The sequence below is a fragment of the Truncatella angustata genome, assembly GCF_020726525.1.
Source record: "Truncatella angustata strain MPI-SDFR-AT-0073 chromosome Unknown BKA67scaffold_10, whole genome shotgun sequence".
Lineage (NCBI taxonomy): Eukaryota > Fungi > Ascomycota > Sordariomycetes > Amphisphaeriales > Sporocadaceae > Truncatella > Truncatella angustata.
The window spans coordinates 1,308,180-1,332,105 of NW_025763390.1; the positions used below are offsets into that span (position 1 = coordinate 1,308,180).

The 23,926-nt window shown below is 49.4% G+C and overlaps 9 protein-coding genes across 9 annotated transcripts; 2 read left to right on the forward strand and 7 right to left on the reverse strand.

Annotated features, from left to right (window-relative positions):
• Window positions 1–249: 249 nt before the first annotated feature.
• BKA67DRAFT_541145 (amidohydrolase family protein) lies at window positions 250–1,255 on the reverse strand (the record flags this gene model as incomplete). Its single annotated transcript, XM_046100879.1, has 2 exons — window positions 250–1,151; window positions 1,204–1,255. The coding sequence occupies 2 exons, from the start codon at window positions 1,253–1,255 to the stop codon at window positions 250–252; spliced, it is 954 nt and encodes a 317-aa protein (XP_045952673.1).
• Window positions 1,256–1,648: 393 nt separating this feature from the next.
• Window positions 1,649–3,274, forward strand: BKA67DRAFT_583399 (monocarboxylate permease-like protein). The gene is made up of 3 exons (XM_046104069.1): window positions 1,649–1,911; window positions 1,992–2,133; window positions 2,226–3,274. The coding sequence occupies exons 1-3, from the start codon at window positions 1,736–1,738 to the stop codon at window positions 3,183–3,185; spliced, it is 1,278 nt and encodes a 425-aa protein (XP_045952674.1). The 5' UTR covers window positions 1,649–1,735; the 3' UTR covers window positions 3,186–3,274.
• Window positions 3,275–3,553: 279 nt separating this feature from the next.
• Window positions 3,554–5,291, reverse strand: BKA67DRAFT_664017 (Tannase/feruloyl esterase; the record flags this gene model as incomplete). Its single annotated transcript, XM_046108299.1, has 3 exons — window positions 3,554–3,874; window positions 3,937–4,698; window positions 4,812–5,291. 3 exons carry the CDS (start codon window positions 5,289–5,291, stop codon window positions 3,554–3,556), a joined length of 1,563 nt encoding a protein of 520 aa, XP_045952675.1.
• A 1,590-nt stretch (window positions 5,292–6,881) lies between these two features.
• BKA67DRAFT_95659 (uncharacterized protein) lies at window positions 6,882–8,193 on the forward strand. The gene is made up of 4 exons (XM_046109565.1): window positions 6,882–6,975; window positions 7,033–7,474; window positions 7,539–7,603; window positions 7,685–8,193. Coding segments are annotated over exons 1-4 (957 nt in total). The 5' UTR covers window positions 6,882–6,974; the 3' UTR covers window positions 8,134–8,193.
• A 188-nt stretch (window positions 8,194–8,381) lies between these two features.
• On the reverse strand, window positions 8,382–9,483 carry BKA67DRAFT_650795 (uncharacterized protein). Its single transcript, XM_046106055.1, has one exon. The coding sequence runs from the start codon at window positions 9,429–9,431 to the stop codon at window positions 8,400–8,402; it is 1,032 nt and encodes a 343-aa protein (XP_045952677.1). The 5' UTR covers window positions 9,432–9,483; the 3' UTR covers window positions 8,382–8,399.
• A 2,730-nt stretch (window positions 9,484–12,213) lies between these two features.
• Window positions 12,214–14,173, reverse strand: BKA67DRAFT_526222 (general substrate transporter; the record flags this gene model as incomplete). Its single annotated transcript, XM_046098736.1, has 5 exons — window positions 12,214–12,570; window positions 12,645–12,953; window positions 13,027–13,428; window positions 13,495–13,608; window positions 13,751–14,173. 5 exons carry the CDS (start codon window positions 14,171–14,173, stop codon window positions 12,214–12,216), a joined length of 1,605 nt encoding a protein of 534 aa, XP_045952678.1.
• Window positions 14,174–15,268: 1,095 nt separating this feature from the next.
• BKA67DRAFT_696061 (uncharacterized protein) lies at window positions 15,269–16,303 on the reverse strand. The gene has a single exon (XM_046109334.1). The coding sequence runs from the start codon at window positions 16,206–16,208 to the stop codon at window positions 15,693–15,695; it is 516 nt and encodes a 171-aa protein (XP_045952679.1). The 5' UTR covers window positions 16,209–16,303; the 3' UTR covers window positions 15,269–15,692.
• Window positions 16,304–17,162: 859 nt separating this feature from the next.
• Window positions 17,163–19,371, reverse strand: BKA67DRAFT_525981 (uncharacterized protein; the record flags this gene model as incomplete). Its single annotated transcript, XM_046098712.1, has 5 exons — window positions 17,163–17,205; window positions 17,261–17,871; window positions 17,920–18,092; window positions 18,141–18,218; window positions 18,273–19,371. The coding sequence occupies 5 exons, from the start codon at window positions 19,369–19,371 to the stop codon at window positions 17,163–17,165; spliced, it is 2,004 nt and encodes a 667-aa protein (XP_045952680.1).
• A 1,287-nt stretch (window positions 19,372–20,658) lies between these two features.
• On the reverse strand, window positions 20,659–22,684 carry BKA67DRAFT_525997 (peptidase S8/S53 domain-containing protein; the record flags this gene model as incomplete). Its single annotated transcript, XM_046098716.1, has 5 exons — window positions 20,659–20,787; window positions 20,848–21,164; window positions 21,216–21,950; window positions 22,001–22,403; window positions 22,454–22,684. The coding sequence occupies 5 exons, from the start codon at window positions 22,682–22,684 to the stop codon at window positions 20,659–20,661; spliced, it is 1,815 nt and encodes a 604-aa protein (XP_045952681.1).
• Window positions 22,685–23,926: the final 1,242 nt, after the last annotated feature.

Sequence of the window (23,926 nt, forward strand, 5' to 3'; positions counted from 1 at the left end):
TGGAGCTAGGGTCCGTCATATTATGAGGGTCTACAAGATCTGAGTTTCCCGTAACGAGTATTCCCCTGTCGATTGACTACATACGGATTCCTACTAGAGAGACCAAGCATAACTTCCTCAAAATAATCAAGTTGCGTCCGCGGACAGCTGCAAGATTAGTTCTGCCTGCTATGTGTGGATATGAGATCAGCAACATATAAACTCGAAGTCCTAATCACTATGTGGTTGTGTGCTAATACTGATTCAAAACTAACGCAAGCTATTTAATAGGCGCGGAAAGAGCTTCAGAGCTGCACTATCAATGATTGATTGCCGAAAGTTTGGTTCCAGAGTGACATTGTTTAGCACATCCAACTGTCCCTGCACTGTCTTCTCCCGAGCGAAGGGAAAGTCGTTACCCCAGAGTATATGACCATGAGTTGCGAAATTAGAAAGAAGGCGAATAGGATCCTCATAGCTGGTCAATGCGAGATCAAAGTAGAACGATTTGGCCTCGGTCAAGAACTCTTCAGCCGTCTTAGAGATAAGCCCTACGTCCGCTGTTGCATTCGCAATCCTCGTAGCAACATAAGGCAACGTACCTCCACCGTGTGATAGGATAATCTTGCAATTAGGATTGTCGCGGATCGTATTGGACGTGATCAGATGCACCGCAGCTCTTGTAGTCTCGTGGGGGAAATCGATTATAGGAGGAGGGACCGCTAAATTGTGTGGTGGACCGGGGTTGATCACGGAGACGGGGTGGATGAATACGACTGCTGCGCGTCGGTTGAGCTCTTCCCAGAGTGGTTTGAAATACTCATGTCCGAGATACAGCCCTGCGTAACTTGTGAATAGCGTTACACCATCGGCCCCGAGTTCATCGAGCGCATATAGCAGCTCCTCAAAGCAGTCGTTCATGTTCTCCAATGGAAGTGTTGCGAAGAACCCGAACCTGTCCGGATGTGTCCTATGTATTTCCGCTGCGTAGTTATTGCAATCGCGGGCAAGATTCTTTGCCCGTTCTGGGGATCCAGCAATGCTAACCCCAGGAGCGCTTAAAGACAAGATGGCTGTCCGAATCCCCTGGCGGTCGAGAAATGACAAGTCCTCATCGACACTCCACGATGGTAATGCCAATCCGGATGGGATCTGGCCTGATTCCTGCCATGCTATTGCAGCGCTTTAGTAAATTACGTCATATCTGGGAAAGCGAGGGCATACCGTGGGCATATGCTGGTGGAAGAAAATGATGATGAACATCAATCATGTTCATTGTGAAAAACCAATTTGTGGAAGATTCGATATTAGATCAGACTAGATACGATAAGTGCACAGTTTCATTTCTCTTCGGTGGATCAACGCCCATTATTGTGGAAGTATTATCCATGCCACTCGGCTACCGACCAACGGTTGCCGATGTTTCTGTTTCTTTTCTTGGCAGCGCCATCCCGCTGGCGTTACCGGCAGTTTCCAGCATGTTGTGTGACCGAGATGTCTCGGATCTCATACTAATGATCATGCTCATCACTTGTATCGATGACCTGATATGGGTGACTGCTACTCAATTAACCCAGGTGCAGACGTTGTAATGTGGCATTGTATCCCAAGATTGCAAGAGTTTTGCCTCCTGACTGGCCCCCATATTGTGCCAAATTTCGACATTGATCTTTACCAGTACAATCTCTCCCTTCACTGATTGAATTCAAAGGATAGTGACAAGTCTCATACACGCAGATTGCATTCTGTTGATGCAATGGAGAGTAGTAGCCATGAACCTATCTCTGGCCCTGCCTCGGTCAAGGGCAAAGTATCAGCGACCTCAACTTCGCCAGAGGACAAGTATCCTGAAGGTGGAGCGGAAGCCTGGGGAGTAGCCATAGGCACATCTTTATCACTCTTCTGTACCTTGGGATATGTCAATTCTTTCGGGTAGGCGACGATGATCATCATTCCGCTCATTTTTACAACGACATAGAACCTCGTTAGACGGTCAGCTAACGACTATGCAGAGTTTATCAAGCATACTACATGCACAACCAGCTCAGCGATGAGGACCCCTCTCATGTATCGTGGATTGGTTCTCTTCAATTCTTCCTAGTTTTTGCGGTTAGCATCTTTGGCGGTCCACTGTTCGACCGATTTGGAGCTAAGGTAAGTATACAATTCGCTATCCATGCCCAATCTGGCGTAAGGTAGCACCTCATCTATCGCACAAGAAGAGTTGATGACGGATCAACGACTAGATTATCATCCCTAGCGCCATCGCATATGTCTTCTCGATCATGATGACAAGCCTTGCCCAAGACTATTACCAATTCATGCTTGCGCAAGGTATCCTTGGCGGGATAACTAGCGGCTTGGTCTTGAATCCCGCCATGGCCGCCACATCTCAATATTTTGACAAGAACCGTGGCGCTGCCATCGGTCTGGCAATTGCTGGATCTTCCTTAGGTGGTGTGGTTATTCCTTTGGCCTTAAGTCGCATGTTAGCAAATGAATCGCTTGGCTTTGGTTGGGCGGTCCGCATTATCGGTTTTATTTCTGTCGCGCTCCTCGCCGTTGCTTGCATCTTGGTCAAGGAGCGGTTACCACCACGCAAGAAGGAGTTCTTCCTGCTTAAGGCATTCGCCGAGAAGAAGTACATATGGGTCACGATATCGGGGTTCTTTCTTTTTCTCGGCATGTTTACTCCTTACTTCTTCCTCCCAGATTATGCGCTGAGCCGAGGTATGGATCCGCTCCAAGCCTCGTATCTAATCGCTATCCTCAATGGTACATCATTCCCCGGAAGGGTCATACCGGGCATACTCTCCGACAAGTTCGGTCGTTTCAATATGTATGCCATAGCCAGTGTGGCGACGTCTATTCTCCTTTTCTGCTGGACCCAATGCACTAGTCACTCAGCAATTTACGCTTTTACGGTCCTGTACGGATTCTTTTCCGGTGGAATCGTGTCCGGAAACTCTATCAGCTTGGCCTCCACGACAGATAATCCCACCAACATCGGCACATACATGGGCCAGGCTATGCCGATCATCTCTCTTGCAAGTTTGATCGGCCCTCCGATCAGTGGGGCTTTTTTGGCCGCATATCAAGGCTACCAGGAACTCGCCATCTTTAGTGGTGTCGCCTGCATCATTGGATTCCTATCCGTGCTGATGTCGAAGTCAACGACGCGAGAGGGGCTGCTAGGTCTAGCATGAAACATGGGTATCAGGGGTATACTATCACTGGTTTGAGGATGCACTACATAGGGAATGCTTTGTATTTTCTCCACAACGTTGATGTATGGTCACAATGCTTCATGTAATATGCGTAGCTCATTAGATGAACATAGTCATATTCTGAATATCGCTCTTGCGTATTCGATCCGGCCTTGCTCTATCGCTTTCGTTATCCTACGTCACTCGAGAATGGCAAGTTATTGATGCATATCATCTTCAAATGACTTATCTTTGCCACTGTAATTCATTTAGAAGTATTCTTCAATGGTTATGGAGCCGAAAAGAAACCATCTCCTTTGGCGCTGTAAGCCTCTGGACGAGCTAGTCGTATCGCCGCAGAAACCACTTTATGAGCAATAGAATGTGTCTGGGTCATCTTCTTCTCCACCAGCTTTTACCCGAACCTTCTGGGGAAAGGGGCAAATAACGCGCCTCTGTGCTTGCCCATGCCGCGGCACATCGATAGCGATGTTGTCCGGGGCTTTGCCATTTTCTACCCAATCCCGAAGTGCTTCGAATGCATGAGTCGGTTGGCCTCCATTGCCTCCGTAGCAATGCCCCAGACCGGGCACTTCGAAGTATCTAAAGAAGCCGTGCGCATCTGGCATTATCTTCAGTACTTCTTTGTAATAATGCTGGGTGTTTTTTGAAGGAGTGATATCATCGGACTGGGCTCACTTTTTAGCTGTGGCTGATACTGAAAGTGATACGGAAGTTCAGCGCTGCTTACCAAGCCATGATAGGTGATCATCTTTCCTCCTGCCTCCTGAAATAGTGATAGATCGGGATCTGCGGTGCCATATATCGAAGTGAACTCCTGAACCGCCAGTCGGAAAATGCGAGCATATTCTTTCCGCGTCACTCCGTCAAGGCTCCAGGAAGGATTTTTTGTGGCGAAGAATTTCATCCAGAAGAGCGAGAACATGAACGGTTTCCCGGTACATTTCTCATCTGTGCAATCTGTAGCAGCTAGCCCAGGAGTACCGAATATGGTCTGAGTAAGATTTGCACCCCAATGGGGCCCATACCAAAGGAACTCGCCATCGGGTCCATGGGCGCCTGCCTGATATGCCTGGGCGACTCTGGCGCCGGCATTGCTGATCTCATGGTCCCCTCCTGTCTCATTACAGTAGAACGGTGTGCCCACAAGTTCGAGTGGATCAAACTCACACGAGTCTGGATCCATTATGATGCCATCTACGATACCGTCGTCGGCGTCGCATTTGTTGATGACTGCCGACTGAAGGAAGTCCAGTTCGCACGTGCGAGGATATTCTCCCAGCTCGTTCATGACCAGCTGTGGCCAGAGCATTGCTTGGAAGAACTGTGGCCAATAAATGGCAGGCGTAGCAGCAGCAATTCCATCGTATGCATCCGGGTACCGCTGAGCTAGTTGGATGCCTTGACGCCCACCTTGAGAACAGCCGTTGAAATAGGAGAATTTGGGTGACTCGCCGTATAGACTCTTTGTGAGATGTTTACCTATGAGAGCCTACCAAGAACAATTAATGATAATTGTAGAGAGACACCGTATTTCTCTGGTTCATATTCCAATTTTTTGTGCTTTCGTGATGGGAACAATGATGCAAGGGGGTTGCATCTCACCTGCTCATTCAAGGAGACAGAAGCCAAGTTCTGTAGGGCGTTCAAATTGACAGTTCCAGGACTGTGTAAGGCCCAATTCATAGGAGCCTGTGAGGTGCCCAAGCCTGCATCCGTGGTAACCGTAGCATATCCAGCACCAACTGCTCCTGACATCATGGAATATGACAGTTGCGTACGACCGGCAGTCCAACCACCGCTGCCGACCGCTTGTAAGCGACCGTTCCAAGGTAATGGCAGCCATGCTTCAACAACAACAGTATCCTGTTGGCCTGGATGAGTATAGGTTACAGTGATGTTACAAAAAGTCACGTTTTCGACGAAGACCTCTGGATTGTGGAAGTACTCCTCATCGGAAACATAGCGGCTAAAGTTATCCACCCGTAAGGCCTCGAGAGCGAGGAACTTCACGCCAAATACATCAGGGGTTTCGAAAGTGCTCGCAGCACATAGAAGTGGTGAGATGGAGATCGATGTATTCATAATGTATGTTATTCAGGAAGACATCTACTCATCTACCATGTGTTTCGCCTACCAGTTTTATCTCCCAAAATTTGTGCGCGGAATGCTTAGCAGTTTGGAAGCTCCCATCGAGATTGCTAGACATTCAGGGCTCGAAAGACACCGGCAAGCATATCCATAACCAAGCGCTACGAGAGAAAGTCAGTGATACAAGGGGTTTTGGAGGCTTTCTTGGTTGGAAACCTTTTCCCCACAAGACTTGGTGTCTATTTCAAAGAGTTCAGGTACATTTATCCGCGTACCTAGACTGAGGCACGCGAATTCAGCGCCCGGAAAAAGAAAAGAAACGGAATTTACATGACGGCCAAAGATTTCTTCGCCAAGACAATAACTTGGTTCGGCTGATAGGGCGCTTTCGATAATCTTCGAAGGGATGACTCGCGGATCAACTTGAACTACACTATGACAGCGTAAAAGAAATGTGATTTGTAGAGACGAAAGACATTTTTCGGCTCAAGACAGATCCTTGAAAAATTTACAGTCGTCCAGATTCGTCGCGAATGGGCAAACCCTAGACCATGATTAGGATGCAAGACAGCCCTAGCTACAGGATGACCAGTGGGGAAGTGTTTTGCTGGTAGAAGGAACGGTCCGGGAGGTGGAGTCACTGTCGCCTGTCAGCTTCCTAAGCGAACGATCCATGCCCTGTAAGGCTCAAGACAGTCCCCCACATTCATTTGTGCTGACTGCAGATTGAACCAGCACTCGTCTTCTGCTCAACTATGAACAACTAGGTGGAATGTCATACGGACGTGTATGATGGTCAGGGGAAGTTACGAGGCGTGCTGAGGACGGAAAAGAAATGTCGATAAAGTTCAGTGGGTGTGTCACATTGTTTAAGACCAGGGTTCAGCCATATGGAAGCTGAGTCGCATCTTGGTGATCCCTGTTGTCTCATGCACCGGTAGTACAGCATCAAGAATATTGTAGCCGCAGTCCAGAGAATCGTGAGCTTACTGCCTCAAACCAGTCCCGTGGCACAGCGTTTTTGGTCTGGGTTTAATAGCAATCCTAGCCGAGTAACCACGCATCGAAGAGCTGCCAAACCAACGACTCCCATGTATGTCGACTCCGGTAGATGTGGGAGAGTTCTCGCGACGTAACATGTTTGAATGCATCCTGTCGATGAACTGAAGAGCAGTTTTCGTGACACGAAAAAATGGCATCAAAGTCGTTTTGATTGAGCATAACGTTGCTGAAGTCTGACCTGCCGGTAGACATGCGGAACCTTCCTTTCCTGACCTTTATTCGTAGACATATTATTGGTGTAACTGTCAATCTCAGATCGCAGATTCTACCAACACTCGTCTTTTCATCAATTTCGCGAGATGGCCGACCCGGGCAACGGCCCCCCGATTCTAGAAGGCGTGGACCTTTCGGCCGATAATAGTCAATGGGTCAGAGATATCACTACTGGAATGCTAGTCATGGCCTTCTTTTTCATAGCGTTGCGATTCCTGGCTCGCTCACTGAACAGACTCCCAATTGGTATTGATGATTGGGTATTAGTCGCTGGCGGGGTGAGTAGTCAATTATGATGTGGCATTATCCATTTAATCATAGAATGTATTGATAGTGGATAACTAATGATGCGACTTGTTCTGATAGGTTGTGCTTCTCGTTACCGGCGCGCTCAACTATGCGAGTACGATATCATATCTTCAGCTGTCAATGGCGAGATCGGCTAACGGAGTGTATACAGTGATCAAGAATGGCCTTGGACGACAGGCCATATCCGTCTCCCAAGGTGAACTGGAAATGTTCCTCAAAATTCTTGTTGTTTCTCAAATCATCTTCGTCACAGGCATAGCGCTGGTCAAGCTGTCTATATTGCTCATGTACCTTCGCATCTTTACATCGAAGGGGTTCAAGCTCGTCGTTTATATCGTCATCGTGGCCGTCGCAGCGTGGTGGGCCGCTATCACCCTCCTCAGCATATTTCAGTGCAAGCCGATAGAGAAGTCATTCCGACCTTGGATCGATGGACAGTGCATCACTTTGGAGGGTGCCTACTATGGTAGCTCAGTGCCTAGCATCGTTACGGATTTCATCATCTTGTGCCTACCAATTCACCAGGTGATCAAGTTGAAGACCACTAAGACCAACAGGGCGATAATATGCTTTTTCTTCGCCACGGGTGCCTTGTAAGTCTAACCCAACATTATTCATGTGCTCAGTTGTTGTACTGATTCGTGTGACGCGTTGTAGTGCCACATTCGCAAGTATCGAGCGATTTCTGGCTGTATTCCAGGTAGACCACTTGAATGGAACCTGTAAGTTCCCTGATAATTGATTGAAGACTCGTTAGACTCCGAGTAGTAGCTAGTGATGGGATCTGACCTACCATCTCACAGGGACACTCACAGTACCTTTGGGGTGGGCCATGATCGAGCAATCGAGCGCAGTCGTCAGCGCCTGCCTTCCGACCTTGCGACCGCTGCTCGTGACGTTTTACAAATGGAGCGGGCTCCAGAAGAGTATTTCCGAGAGATCGAGGGCCGTGAGAGCCAGTCGTCCTTCTAATATCGACTTGGTCACGATTGGAGGGGGGTCAGGGAGCGCGTCACAACGAAGAGACGGATCCGGGCAACAGCAAAGCAAAGATAGGGGAATATCGACATATATATCCAATTCAAGCTTCTCGCAGTCGAGGCCGAAGGTCAATGACGAGGAGCGCGCGGTTATGGTACAGCCTGATCACCAGAACGGCATACACGTTCAGGTGGAGCATTCCGCGCGCTGGAGTCTGCGCAGCACCGAGCAACTTGTACCTGACGACAACAGCATGACTCACGCTGACTAGTAATCTATCTATTTGCGGCTGAGTGTCGTAGAGATTACATTATGAGCTTATGCTGGAAAAAAGGCGAAGAAGATGTACATGACGGTGTAAACTATCTTGTGCTATACCTGCGTGTGATTTTATACCACGGAAAATAAGCATTTGCAGCACAGCGTAGGGGATTGTTCACATATCAGAGAATAGTTAACATACTCAAATTTTCTTTCATCTGAACGCCCACAAGATCAAATAATACATAAACGTATACAGTGATTTCAATAGTCATGTCACCCCACTGTGTTGCAGAACTGCCTGATGAGCAGCTTGAGCTCATCAATTCTTGAGTTAATAGATTTTTCAAACGCCAGATGTACACCGGGTGTGGAAGGTTGATGATCCTGCGCATGGCCGTCCTCTTTGCTTCCTTGTATGCCTACTATCTGCGCCACGACCGAGGATAAGGAATGTATTTCACAAGATAGGAGTTCGGCATTCATCCTGGTTTCCGCCTGGCGGCCGAGTGGAAAGTCCCCGAACTGCACGGGATCAAAAACTACGTTGCCAATCTTGTGCGCCGTGTTCTCATGGCTGTCGGCAGCCGACATTTGGTACCCAATAGGAGCCTGCGTCATGCTCCTATAGACAGACTGGTACCGATTGAGTACACCCGTACATACTGACTGAAGCAGCAGAACTGTTTCAAGCCCGGATAGACACACAGGGCTGCAGCGTCTCGAAACTAGTGCTTGCAAATGTTGCAAGGAACAACGATTGATTTTCATGATGTGATTGCTTGAAACGTTCTCGATGCTGCTACGGGTCTTCGATTGAAGTTTGGCCGTCTTGCAAGGAGGTTGGAATTGATGCTGGGGTTCCAGCAAGGCCATGATTATACGATGGCAATCTTGTTGAGCATAGGCTAATGGTGGATTCGCAAGTACTCCATTTGAACCGTGCAGTCTTTTGCCCACCTCCGGATATGTCTCCTCCATTCTGAACATGTTAGAGATTTCATTTTCGTCGGGCTGTGATGCTCCGTCTGTCACCAGCCCTTGCAAATCCATACCCAGCATATCAATAAAGCCGTCCACATCTTGCGTGTTATTCTGCCAGTCGGTATTTTGGATCGGACCAGTCTGCAGGTTTTCAAGGCCTATCGGACTAGAATGCGGCACCATTTGAGTGAAGGTCATTGATGACGAGCCTGGAAGAGCCCCGCCGGCTGACCGGTCCACCGGCTGTTCTCGCATGCCAGTGTGGTTTTGCTTAGGACCCGGTCGGCCCTTCCAACGGTATGGGGTATATGAACACTTTTCCATTGCTTTCGTGCATCTTTCACAACTCGGTCGTTGCTTGTTGCAGCGAACTTTGAGCAGTGAGCAGCGATCACAGGTCGATCGAAGTTTGTGCTTGTTAAGATCAATTGAGGATGAACGCTCCATTTGCCACGTTAAGATACAGTATTTCGACTAATTACGTCGATTTTGCCAAGTCAAAGATGCTGACCATCTTCGACATCGGGATTCTAAAACTTTTTCCTCGCGTTCCTTTGCACAACTCGCTTCTCACGTTGGCTGGAAATATTATAAGCAACCCCCGTCTTGAATCATTTGGCTTTGATCTGTGTCGGATTAGGCATGGCCGAACCTAGTCTAGTTGAAAAAGCAAGGGGATGGTGAATTTACTCTAACTAGGTTAGTCTAGTATAGTTAGTGTGTAACAACTGCATCCTACGTACATTATGTATGTACATATCTGCAACTCGTCCGGCATGCTAACCAACCAACGAGAGGACATTCATAATTGTGCTTCCAAGCTCGTCTACTTGAGTAAAAGAGCAAATGGTTTATACGGAAGCGCATCCAGCTTTTTGCGCTATTAGCTATCAGCTATATCCAACAACGAGAATTATGAGTCGTCAGTTGGTCCCAAGAAGAGGTCTCCTCTCCGATATCTGTGACCATAAGCAAACATCAATTGTTCAACCATGCAGCAAACAAATACGTTACTTTCCACAGTCGTGGGCTAAAGCTGTGCCTATAAAAGTCCAGGGAGCCACGCATGTCACACATCTGCTATCTCGATGATGGCCATCCATTTCGTATCATATTATGCCCCGAGCTTACCACTCGTAATGCGTTAAGATCCTATCGTATTATACTGTGTTCAGTGAACTTCATTCTAACCTAACTAACCTGAGACTAGTCACAGCCATCATAAACTTTGTGCCCACCCCTTGTAGGCCTTAAAAGCCTAATAGGGCGTCCTTCCTGTAGGGTGTGAGGCTCAAACAACTTTAGCACAACATCAGGAAAACACCCCCAATCATTTCAATGCCATGGTACCGCTTATGCTCTAGTTTACGCAACAAGCAGACCTTCAAGAGATCCAATGAAGAAACCGGGGCTCGATGGCGAACTAGTAAGGTAGAACGGCAGTATCCGCGAGGAACAACCTCCAAACTAATCCTAGTATGCCGACAAAGCGTTCCACCTGCATACACCGAGCCCTGGTATCTGCCAGGTAAGGATTGTCGAATGCACCCTCGTTTAGATGCGGCATGCTCCTATAGTACCATACATATGCGCGACGGCTGGCAGTTCGTGTACATCTATCCCATTGTTTAAGCGGGCACCGCTTGGACGATGTGGAAGCGCGACGCTTTATCTACAGAATGGTCTACCTGCCCGCTGCTGGAGTACGGCACAACTGCGACGTAGATATGACCTGGCGGAGGCCGTCCATCGGTTGTCCCGGTCTCTGCACGCCGAGATCCCTGCTAAGTTAGCTTGAGTGTATTGTAGTTACACATCGGTAGGCATGTTGACTCGGACTCGGCAGCCGGTAAGAAGAAGTATGACAGTCGGCATCCTGAAAACCCTGTAATGAAATGGTTGCTAACCTGTGGGTTCTTCCATTGACACACTGCCCGCTGGGGCGGGGGTGGACAGCTTTTAGGGGTCTTTAGCGGCTTGTAGCACTAAGCACACTCTACATGGCGAGCTACCGTAAGTTAGCTGGTTAACCTAGTCACTTCCAGGGGGCAAGCTCCCTGGCAGCCTGGTTGTGCGACTTAGAACTCTTGGAAGGTTGGCAGGGCGTATTTTGCAAGTCCAATCTCCAACTACGGCAAACGACTTCTATTTCCCATTGGAGGCATTGAGGTTGTACACATTATCTCTGTGTTCTATTTACTCTCAAATTCTTTGCTTAAATACGTATGGTAATGTAGTCATCTCAACAAATATGATTATCAGTTAGTGGGGCAAGTGGCAGAGAGTGGTGATAACAAGTATTGGATCCTGTTAGCGATGTTTAATTGTGTGACGCTACATAGGATCTCGTGTTATATGATTAACCGTCCCGCAATCTGAAAAAGGCGATGTCCTCGACGTTTGATAGATAAGAAGAATATTTCTATAGGTCTATATACACGCCGATGTTGTGCTTGTTTCCCGAATCTATTTAATACACTCGCGAAGGATCACCTGTGCCACTACCTAACAATGCCCACAGGCGATCCAACGCTGGAAAGAAACACCTAGGAATCGAAATGTCGCGACAGAAGGAAATGGAATCGCATTCTCTCCAAGCACGAATTGGTTCCTCCTCGCTGTATGGAATGACAGTCCGCCTTGGTCTCTCCATTATAATACGACAGAATAGCTAGCCACGCCTTATTGCCCAGGGAACATGCGCCGTCTGTTTGCGCAGCCACCGCATCGGCATTTACGTGAAAAGAAAATTTGAAAAAAGAAAACCCCCAAGATGTTGTGCTTGTACAACCGATACTGGCCAATGGCAAGTATAGCTGACACTACCACTTCTTGGTCTATTCTGTCATAGCTATACTCGTAAGGCTTTGGCAGAAGCAAACGTGTGAGGCAGTCAAATGGCTAGAAAAGACCGACTATGATGGAGTATTTGACGAGCCTGGAGGGCAGCCAGGACTACCAAGCGACGGAAACGGTGAGACAGACTCCACTTATGTCACTAAGATTGTCGAAGTAGACAGACAGGATCATTAAAACAATAATTGATCTATATCTATATCTCTAAACTTATAATCATGTCTACATCTTCGTCCCGATGAGCCGGCTCTCATGGCGAATCCGACTCGGAGTCCTTCTCCTGGTGGATGGCCTCGCCCTTGACGTCTGAGCGGAACTGCACCTCCTCCTCCCTGAGCTGTGCCTTGAGGGTCTCGTTAGCCCTCCAGACGGGCTTGATTTCGAACAGCCTGTCGATCTGCTCCAGGGGGACGCCGCTAGTTTCGGGGATGAGGAAGAAGGCGAAGAAGAAGGCGAGGAAGGACAGCGACGCGAAGAAGAAATACACGCCGTAGCCCATCGACGCAAACATCTGCTCCGTGAACCGCGAAACGAGGAAGTTGAACAGCCAATTGCTGGCCGTCGTCGCACCGCTGGCAAGGGAGCGGAAGTTAGGGTCGAAGAATTCCTGTACATGAAATATTAGTTATTGGCTGCCACAGCTGACTATGCAAACCATCGTCATTCAGGGAATTAACATACAGAGTTGATGACCCAAGGGGTACCGTTCCATGTAGGGGTATAGACAGCTGTCCAGAGGTAAAAGAAGACAATGGCTGCGATGCCGCTGCTGGTCAAGTGTTCGGTAGGGTTCTTTGTCGGCTCGACCACGCACACGTATGCGCCAATGATCCACATGCAGATTGAGCCAGTGATCGCACCACCGAGCAAGAGCTTCCTTCTTCCGAGCTGATCGACCAGGAAGAGCAGCCAGACAAAGGTCATGATAGCCTTGACCACCCCAAAGATACCGGTCATCAGATTCACCGTATTACCATCGACGCCGATACTCTGCGGGCACCACCATCGTTAGCAAACTAGGATCTGCCATGTTGGCGCAGACATGGAGAGTACTTTGACTTACGGAGAAAATTGTGGGCGAATAATAGTTGATCGCGTTGATGCCCGAGCCGTTTTGCCAGAAGAAAAGCATGCAGCCGAGGAACAATCGCCACTGCAAATACGGACGAGCGCCCAGCGCCTTGAAAGGCTGCCAGAACCCGAAGCCAACTGTAGACTTCTGCAGCTCGTAAATCTTGTCAATGCCTGCAATCTCCTCGGTGATGTACATGTCGTTAGGTTCCAACTGACGAATCCAGCACAAGTTCTCCATAGCCTGCTTGCGATGGTCCTTGAGAAACAGCCAGCGAGGGGACTCGCGAATCCAGAAGGAGCCGATCAAAAGTAAACCAGACGGTATCAGCTGAACAGCAAAGGGAATGATCCATTGTTCATGGCTCGACGGCATGGATTGTTCAATACCATACTATATAGTTTTGTCAGCAGCGGTGCAAATGAAGGGGATAAGCCATGAATCATGTCCACGACATACATTGATCCAGAAGCCCACCAGGCCACCAATCTGCCAGCCAAGCTCGTATAGTCCGACGAGACGTCCACGGATAGCTGGTGGTGCCAACTCCGAAATGTAAACGGGGATGATATTCTGAAGACCCCTTTGTTAGCATTCGTTGTTCATATGCATATCGTGCACTGATGTAGGGCAGGACAGTGGCTTGAAGATAGACCACAAGAGATAGTCCACCCGCATGACAATATACTCAGCAACAAAGAATATAGTGACTTACCGATGCGACACCAGTTCCCAACCCCGTCAGGACACGTCCGGCGTAGAGTATGCCCAGTCCGCGTGAACCGTTGGCACCACACGTCAGACCAGCTCCCACGGAAAACACGGTCGCTCCAATAGCGAGACACTGCTTACGCCCAATAAAATGACTGAGGCAGTAGGTGAACAGTGCGCCGAAAAATGCACCAGCAACAAAGATAGACACAATGTTCTCACTGATCAAATTTGTCTCTACCTTTGTCATCTTGTCGAGACCGAACTCACTCTTAAAGGAGTCGAGTCCAATAGTTGTGCCGATGAAGGCACTCGTGTATCCAATCATGCAGGACCCACATGATGCTATGATAGCAAGAACATAGACACGCCAGTTGTAGACCGACGGCGGCGTCGGCCGCTCTTCGACAATATGTAAGAGACCCATGGCTGAGGTTTTGTTGCAACCGCGGGGAGGGTGGTAGTCGCAAGAGGACAGAGGTCGAGGGATGAGATTTTTTGAGGATGAACGGTGACGAGAAGGGTGAAAAAGTCGAGGCTCCGTTGAACCCTAAGTATCTCCTCTCAGCGGAGCCGTTCCCCATAACCTATATCTTCAAGGCCCCATACTCCGGGGCAAGCAATCTGGGGCTCCCAACTCGAGATTTTGGGGGTACGTGGGCAATGGAGTATGCGATCATCAAATCAATGCCGGTGACTATGAAAGCTGTACTCCGCCATATCCGTCACTGTCCATCCAGGACGTTCCTGAAAAAAATATCATGGATCCACCGAGAGGCGATGGGGCGGAAGCTGTGGCCGGGGTTGCGTTTTTCCCCGTGGAGACACGCGGCCGGGTCGGCGAATGGGTGTCATTATATATCTCAGAGGAAGGAGATCCTCTACTTCATGCAAAAGGCCAGAATCGTGAATTGACACATTCCCATTAGACAGGGTATTCCCATTTCTGTAGACGTCTATCGGCATGTACGTTTTGTTCTATTCGGCTCCGATCGCGGCCAAGAGGCTAAAAACGCCCGAGCCGGGAATGAAGTGCATTTTGATTCAACCAAAGTCTGAAAAAGAATTAGCCAAGGTCGGCACCAGCGCTAGAAGACCAAGAGCGTAGCGGAAGATCTGTCTTGGTATCTCTGCATGTATACTGCATATGCAAGCCGGGTGAAATCGCAGGCTCAATAAGCCTTGACGGGTAATCAATCTTGACATTTCATGATTGAGAGGCGACAATAAACATCCCAACAATCGATCGCCTACGGATTCTGGGGTTCGAGATGTTGAACGGAAATCCCGTATGACGTCAAATCACTTCGCTGGACGAATTGGTAACCAGCAACTTAGTCATGTACCTACTAATGCAAGCCGGTGCAGGGGGGCCGGTACTACAGGGCAAAGAGAACACCCGCCAAGATCAGCCAGTGAAATTTGAGTATTTCCGCGTTTCGAGACGAGATTTCGGGTTTAACTTGCGAGCAAATGCCGTGGCCGGGATTGTCAGCCACCTGGCTGGTTAGAGCTGTTTGGTGATCCAACTATTGTAGTATACACATCGTGCTGAGATGGTCATGTTGCTGGTATTCTTCTATGTGTTGCCAAATGTTTGCGCGTTGTGCCAAAAGAATTTTTTTTTTTTTTTTGATACACAGATTTGAACATACCGATATAGATCGAACGGGTGAAAGCTGGTGCGACATTGAAGGAGATGCGGAACTTCACGTACAACCTCACAACAATGACTATCCATAACTATGCGAGTGATAGATATAATTTTACCTCCTTAGGCGTTTAACAGTCTAGGCTATCTACTTACACTCCTTGGTGTTTCCCGCAACTCTAGAAGGGGCGGCACATCAAGTATCTCAGGGCCTCCATATGGCCATGGTTTCACAGAATTAATGTCCTCTCCTGCTGTCCGAAGCATCGTCTCAGCCCTCATGTCCTTCGTCACATCACTGTCCTCGACCACACGGAACGAATCGGTGAACACCAAGCTCGGCGTAATCACCAAAACCGACACTTACGATACACGGCCTAGCTGCCCAGGTTGGCCGCATCACTCCACCACTTGTCCTCGAATTTTCCATCTCGAACGTTTCATAGCGCCAGATCTCGCATATATTGTTGACATAGTTCGACCTGCTCCTACTCATCTTGTATGTGTGGGGCAGAAAGGGGTCGAAGTCGAACGCAATCATAGCAGACTCGTCCAGTAGACAGCGGAGGCCGAACTCGTGCAGCGCACCCGTGAGCTCAGAATGGCCGACTGAGAAGACTTTCTGGACCCGGTCGAATGACTCCTTCAGCCGGAGCCGGCCCTTGATCATCTCGTATGCTATCGGCATGGTCATTAAAGGCATGGAGCCGGTGGTACATAGCGCGTGGAGCAACTGCCCCAAGGTTGAGATGGGGCGCCCAGGGGCCGAGCATTGAAGCAGTTTACGGGCACGGTGACGGCGCGAGGCCATAATTGTAGGCGGCAGGAGTCGTTAGGGCAAAACACTGTTCTGTAAATGCTATAACACATTTCGAGATAAGATATAATTTTTGTTGGTTTACTGGTAATATTTCGAAGTTCTGATGATGTGGAAGTGATTCTCTCTTTGTCTGAAATCTTCCTCTAGTATTTGTACACGGATGCTGGATAGTAGGGTTTACGGGTATTATACAGTTCAGATCTAGGTATTTTGACCGGCTGTGTCAATGCATCTAGAAACGACTTGTCATGTGCCCCTTTCTCTGAGAAATAGATTAATTATTCTAAATACAAAGGCATACACCTGATTAGTATACAACTCAAATGTATAGCGAGCCCCTACCAGTGCACAAACAAAGATATTATACTGATGAAGTAATGATTAGTGAGTAAAGAAGCTAAAGGTGAGAAGAAGTGTATCGTAGAGATACCTTGGCGTTTCGAACGTGTGATATGTTGGAAAAGAATGGTCGAGGAAGGACTGTTCAGTTAGGGGATACGGATATCCATTGAAGTACGAGCGGTCAACCACTATACTACTGTGAACTGTTGCTTCGTAGATTATTGGTTGAGATCGTGATATTCGACCTCGTATATCTTTTGGTTCTAATTGAATAGCTTGCCGTCACGTAAGAAACTAGCAATGGTAAAATTTGACTGTGTTGTTGTTGTTGTTGTTGTTGGTCGTTAGCGGTTGAGTAGGGCTGCGGGAATCCTTGGGTCGTGGGCACGCGTGACATCCAGTTGTCGACTCAACGAACAAAAGGGATTGTTCCAGAGGAGGTCTGTAATCAGTGGGAGGAGGATCGAACTTGGGGGTATAACAATTCATAACAACGCCGCCATTGCAAAGGCTAACCACCAAATGCTAACCGTGTCAACCAACTGATGCATCCCATAGCCCGCTAATGCTTAACAACCAAAGACCATCTCAAAATCTATACGTCTACGTGCTCAATGCTAGACACGCGTCTACTGCGAGGCCGACCCTGTTGCTTGATTTAGTCCTTGGTCTGAAAAACAACACGATTTGAGTTAGCTTACCTTCCCTCCTTCTGATAGACTACATCGCTAATAATATCTCGGTCGAGATCCGGGAACATGCCAGCTAGAGTTTCCACAACATTATTGTGTTCGGCTCTGGACAGACGCTGTGCCTCAGCCACTTCGGCGCTCGCTTGTCTTGCGGCGGATTCTTCGGCAGATAGCTGCTGCCTGACTTCTCTTGACGGGCGGCCGTCCGTGCTAGGGCGGGGCGACAGCCTAGGCGTATTGTCAGGTTGTGGGGTTCGCACAGGTGAGTGGCTAGGTCCTGGCTCATCCGAGAACATTCGCCCAATGGTGGAGAGAGGTTTCTGTATAGAACGAAGAAGTCCAGACATGGGTGCACTGTCGTCACCCTGATCGGATGACATCGACCGACGTGGTGTTCCCGAAGAGTCAACATCCAGTGACGGGCGTGCAGACGATTCAGCAGGGGAGTGGAAGCCAGACTTTTCAGAACGATGCTCTTGCCTGGGCGAGGAAAGCTCCAGCGAATGGCGATGTTTCTCCGCTATGGCAGAAACGGCGGTCTCGACATTTTTCTCAAACTCTTCATCAGTAATTGTGAGCGTGGTGCGATCCATGTTCTCAATGAATTGGATGGCTCCCATCTAGCTTCGGGTCAGCATAACACGACCTACCGGGCCTGTTTCACTTACAAGAGAGGATAAGTAGTAGCCAGCTTCCCCGCCGAGTTTCTCTTGGTTTCTGAAACGCAAGATATACTGCACATTAGAGACGAGATGATCGGGGTTGCTTTGCAGCACAACGTAAATCAAAAGCGGCATAAAGGAATCAGCGGACGTGTCTGATTTGGCATTTTTGAGAAGCCCTGTTGAATGTTAGTCCCGAGTCTCTGCCGGAATGACTATGTGCATACCAAAAATGACCTTGCAACAATTCAAAACGCAAATGATCTTGTCCCGAGGAGCTCGATATGACCGAATTTTAAGAAGTTCTGTTCTGGATTAGTAGTTGCATGAAGTGAAACACAACCGGAATGAACACAAACCTTGTTGGGCGAGGGTGAGAAACCGCTTTCCACTGTCACTGACAGGGGCTATATCCAAATGTGCTTCGCGAACCCAGCCGTAGATGTTGATCTTCTGCGTCAGAATCTCATCCCTTTCTACGTCCTCTTGATGTTGGCCCTTGCGGCCGGGACCCATAGGTTTGTCGGCTCTGTTCTTTCTCGACCTAGAGCCTGGAATTGGGTGCGGCGGAGGTATGGCTGGAGAAAAGGTTTGGGTGTAGAGGCGGTTCATGACGAGTTTCTCCATGCCTTCTCGGGCGTTATCGAACTCGGCATCGGACACTTCCCTCCACACATCGCATTGTGCCATCTTGTTGGCAATAAATGCAAGAAAGTCACTGATAATCTTGACTTGCTCATGTACCATCCATTGCCGCTTGGCGAACTCTTGCAGGAAGGACTTGAGGTACCGTGCGACAGGATCGGCCTTCTTGTTCTTAAGCTGTTCGAGAAAACGATGAAAGTCGAAAGGCAGCGCAGGCTCGGGTTCAGGCTCGGGAGGTGGTGGCCTATGCATTGTTGCAGGAGACTGAGGCTCAGCCGGGGCCTTCTCGTCTAATCCATCCTTGGGTGGGACTGGAGGTCTCTCGTCGTCGGTATCTGGCTCGTTGGCTTTCGGCCTCGTGCTTGTTGGCGAAGAGGACGAGATGCTCAGGCCTTGAATGTCCGAAATCTGCTGCGCTATACTAGTCGCCAGAGGTTCCAGGCTAGACTTTCTGGGGGGATGTTGGACCGGCGGACTCGCCAAGAACGGAGAAGCAATTTCTAGGCGCGGGCTCATGACTTCCTCCACGTCTGGGCCACCGCCGTCCTCTGGGAACTGTTCCATGATGCTCTGGATCTCGGACCTTGAGTTGCCCTCCTGCTCATCCTCGCTGGCATAGCGACGTTCGTCGTAGGCCACGTCGGAGCGTGTGGGGGAGGGCTCAGGACCGTGTCCCTTGGACCTGGCCGAGCTTGATCTCGAAGGCGGCTGCGAGCCAGACGGGGTCGGCGGGGTGGGGTCGACAAACGCTGGGGTTTCTATGGTCAAGAACTGAGGCTTCCTAGGTTTCAGTGTCGCAATGGAGTCCTCCATCCGTTCCTCCTCGGGTTGGGCTGCAACTTCTGGTCGCTTCCCCTTGTCCAGCGGGTCGTCCTTGGCTGGAGGCTTTGGGGGTTGTTCTTCTGGCTTTGCAGCGCCAGCAGCCGGGGCTAGGTCGATAAGTCGGGCTGACGGCAAAGACTTGGCCTCATCTCCAGCGGGGGTCACTCCCCCCGGAACGACCTCTTTCAGCTCGTGTTGGGCGTCCGGCTGGAACTCGAGCGCAGGGTCCGCGTCGACTTCGGCTTCGGCTTCTGTGGCGGTGACTGCCGTGGTCGCAATACCCTTGGGAGGCACGGTGATGTCTGGTTGCTTGGCCGGTGTAGGGTCAATCATGGCTGCGTCATGATGCAGCTTCTGACCAACCTCTGGTTGATCAGAAGAGCTGGTGGATTGGTTCGGGGTCTGGGGGACCTCGGGTGGAGGCATGCAGGGCGTGGAGAGAGCTGTGCCCGCTGCTCGAGGTAGCTGTGGTTGGTTTTCAAGATGATCGTGACCTCGATCTTGACCTCGACCTCGACCTCGATCTGGATCTGAAGTTACGCGGTACTACGATATCGTTTATCGCCGGGGCGGGGAGTTGAAGGGTCCAAGTCTGGGTGGAGTACCCAGTAGCTAACTAACTTGCAGTTGTCTGCTGCTAAAGATAGAGAGGCTGGCTGCCGTCTGCTGTGGCGCTAACTAACCCCCAAAAATAAAATCCCCATCAAATGCCAAGCCGCGACACAGTTCAGCACTCAACATCCAGCACTCGGTCGGATTCAAGATCACATAATTCTCACAGTTCGTTCAACTCAACTTGCCGTAAGTCGGGTGCCAGCAGTAAGCTGGCAAGCACATCCTCTGGTTGTCCACGTCAGACCCCGCTCATTCAAATACTTGCAGGCTGAACTGCTGTATCTAGTACGAATTACAGGTAGTCTAGTCCGTATCCTCGTGCCATGAGAGCCGTGTACAAAAGCCGACTAACCTCAGCATGTGACTCTGAGTCTCGGAGCAAATAGTGTCTGATGACACAGACCACTATTGTCGACATTTTGCTTTAAAAACAGTAGGCTCGACTTCAAGATTGTTGCCCTGAAATATTGAGACACTGCACGCTATACCATGTGCGTGATGCTGATAGTTTGGTGCCGGTGAGGAGGGAGAGAGGCTTCATGTTCTTGTGCCATCAGAGCCTCATTCCAATTTCTTATATATCTGCATGCACAAGTACAGCTCCCCTCCTGGCGCACCCACTCGAACGCAGTACTTTGCCCAGCCAGACCATCCAACTGCGCTCTATGGTAATCCAACAAGTAAGTCCCGCAGTTTCGGGAATTTTGGCGAACCAAGTCCAGACACCGGATCCCACCCTTCGCCTGTCTCAAAACCTTGTGTGCCGCAACCAGGATTGTGCCCTTCAGTGATCTGGTCCAAGTTTAGCTCAGAGTTGACGCCACCTGCGTGTTGCACTGGTTTGCTACTCACATCTGTGAAAACTTCCGGGTGCTGATACAATATCTGGTTCAGGAATCCTATCGGCTTCTTCCCTGCCAAAATGCGCTCGTCGTTGATCCTGCTGATCATGGCGGCGAACAGCGGAGCTGCTGCACTGGTACCTCCGCTCACCGTTATTTCCATCCCATCCGAGAGCGTGACGTTCGCACCCAGCATTGCAACATCGGGGAAAGCGCGTCCAGATGAGTTGTATGTTCCCTCGGGATACCGAGGATCATGCAGCCTTAGATAATCGGCAACGGCTTGCTGTTGATATTCCGGTTGGGCAAGGAGATTACTGAAGCCACCTGGCAATATTGTTAGAACGCAAAGCAAGACAGACGGTGTTTTGTTCTCACCTCCAGACCAATAGTTATGTTTCGGGTCGTCGACTGCAACTTCGTAAAAGTCAGATCCATCAAAATCGACCTGTGTCGCACCAACTGTCGTCACATACGGACAGCTGCCGGGAAAGAGAGGGTTGAACGCGGTCGCAGTGCTGTTTTGAGGGTTTAGCAAGCATCCAAAGTTCCCCTGAACTCCGCGATCACCAGCCGCTACGACGACCGTGACACCACGCAGAGCAAGCTTCATCCACTCGTTGCATTGACGCTGGACGTAATGTGCGCCCAGCCCCGATTCGTCTATCGCAAAAGATATTGAGACCACATTTGTGATGTTATAGGTGCCGCACATCGCGGGTCCTGGGTAACCTTGAAACACCGGGAATTTTGGGTCTAGGATCGGATCGTCGCCCCCATCGAAGTTGCAGTAATCCGGATCAACAGCATCTAGAAAGTCGTTACCGAGACCCCCAGCGTTGTTGTACGGGGTTTGGAATATTTGCACTTCCTGTGGATATGCGATAGGGTAAGCCATTTGCAGGTCAAGTAACTCCTCACCGTCGATTTCCGAGCCGGGCGCTTTGGCTCCGTTGATATTGTTGACAGTTGGTTCGGTTTCGTTCGGGATGAAACTGGCGTATTTGCTCCAGAAGTTGTTGAGATCCGCCTGGTTGTAGGCATCGCCGAATCCAAAGATACCAAGGGAGTTGTTTGGTGCAGCCCTAGTTCCAAGGGGAATACCATACAAATCTGCTTAACGTTAGCTAGGCTCAATCTTGGTAATGCGGAAGTGCAATTACCGCGGATACAAGTAGGAGTCCAGCTGAGACTGCAGTTGCGCAAGTCCACGGGGTCCTGTGTCTCATAGAGCGCCGGTGATAGTGCTTCTCGTGGATTGATGTTTCTTCTCATCTTCCTCGCGCCGGCCTGGAAAGACGGCGTTGTTGTAACAAAGTGCACATGATCCTCCAGCCCTCTTGGGATTTTGTGGCCTGAGCTGTCCAGCCGTTGCTCGCCCGTCTCTGAATGCCGGGTTACATGATACTTTGTCTTCAACAAGTCTTCCATCTGGCTGATGCTGGCGGGGAACTCCATACTGGCGGCTGCCTTTCGCAACCGTACAGAAGTCTTCGCGATGCCCGCACTTTCGAGCCAGTCTAACACCTTTCGTCGAGACTCTTTACTTGGAGTGAACAGATCTTCCTGGGCACAGTTAAGCGACCCCAGGCCGACGGTGGGACCGGGCAACTCACTATGGCTTGGCTATCGAGATATTGACCGAATTGATCGGAGGTAGGATCGGAAATTCTCATCAACAAAGACTGCGCCTCCTGTATTCTAAGTTGGTGGAAAACAACAGTACCTAAGACCAGATCTAAGCCCTCGGCCGGATTGACAATTTCCCATTCTGGCTGTATATCTCCAAAAGCCAACGGCGAGTTGAGAGCAGCGATCAAAGTCGCGAAAAAGGGTCTGCCTCGCATTGTATCCGACAAGTAATAATCAGAAATGGAAAGTGTCCAATTGATAGTGCAGCAAGAGCTGGAGATGGAAATGACGGAAAGTGAGAGACTCGGCGAAGTCGTTTACATATACCGGCGAATGATCTTCAACTAATCTCGTCTGGGGTGGTATGGTTCGTATTCTGCATTCTATACCTCGTATTCGCCCCACAAAACATGACCTGTTGGTGTTCTCCTTCCTGTTCAGCGATCCCCTGAAGATATCGCGGTAGCGCCTTGTCCCGATTACCTATTGAATTGGAACCTCGGCTGTCTGCCGGGAGCAATTCATGAAAGCATTCTCTTGAAATGAATATAATCGAAATTCCCACTAGTCACCCGTTTTCCTATTCGAGGCGGCGTAGCCGTGGGTTTTGCCTCGCTATAAACGCCAAGCGGATGAACTGCCGGAACGCTTCGTGATCCCCAGGACCCATACGGCCCACAGGCATGTTGTTGTCTGATAAAACTTTGCTCAACAGGGGACTCTACATCAACCATGCGAGCATCGGGTGAAATCTACTATATCGCTTCCCGATTAGCCGTCTTGGTCTTCTTTATGGTTCACTAGTTTAGCTTCTGTGCAGTGTCATGCTCTCCATGATTTGTGCCGTATTCAGTGCAGTAGCCCCACTATGAAGCCCTGTGGACAAGCTCATAACGACCATGACCAACTGAATCAATCTGTTTGTCGTCTCTTATATTTACAAATCCTCCTTCAACGACGGTTCAAACGCTTCGACCAACCTAGTCGAGAACCTTATATTTTCGCTTGAGTAGGGCTAACAAAAAAATCGAATTTCGACTTTAAGCCACTTGAAATTGTAACAAACGACCCGCGTGTACAAGATCGTCTTTCCCTCATCCTTCCTCTGTCGCAGAACTCAAGTCTGTTTAAACACGAGCACCGTGTGTCCCAAAACCTCACGATTGCTACAACCTTATTACACTTGAACACGACCTCCTTACCCGAGAAAATAGAGCGATCGGAATTCGTTCGAAGGATTAAAACTGTCGATTTATTTGTAGATCTCATGGGTACAGCCATTCCACCCACAGCAACCTGTGAAGCAAGAAACGCCTCGCCCCATGGTTTATCGGATAGCCAGAGCTGTGTGGTGAGTATTGAGTAGAAGTCGACACCTGGAACCGAAGGAGAGGATTATGTTAATATGCCGATCAAGTTCGTTATGACCAAGGATTCTAAGCGGGCAAGGGAATAGT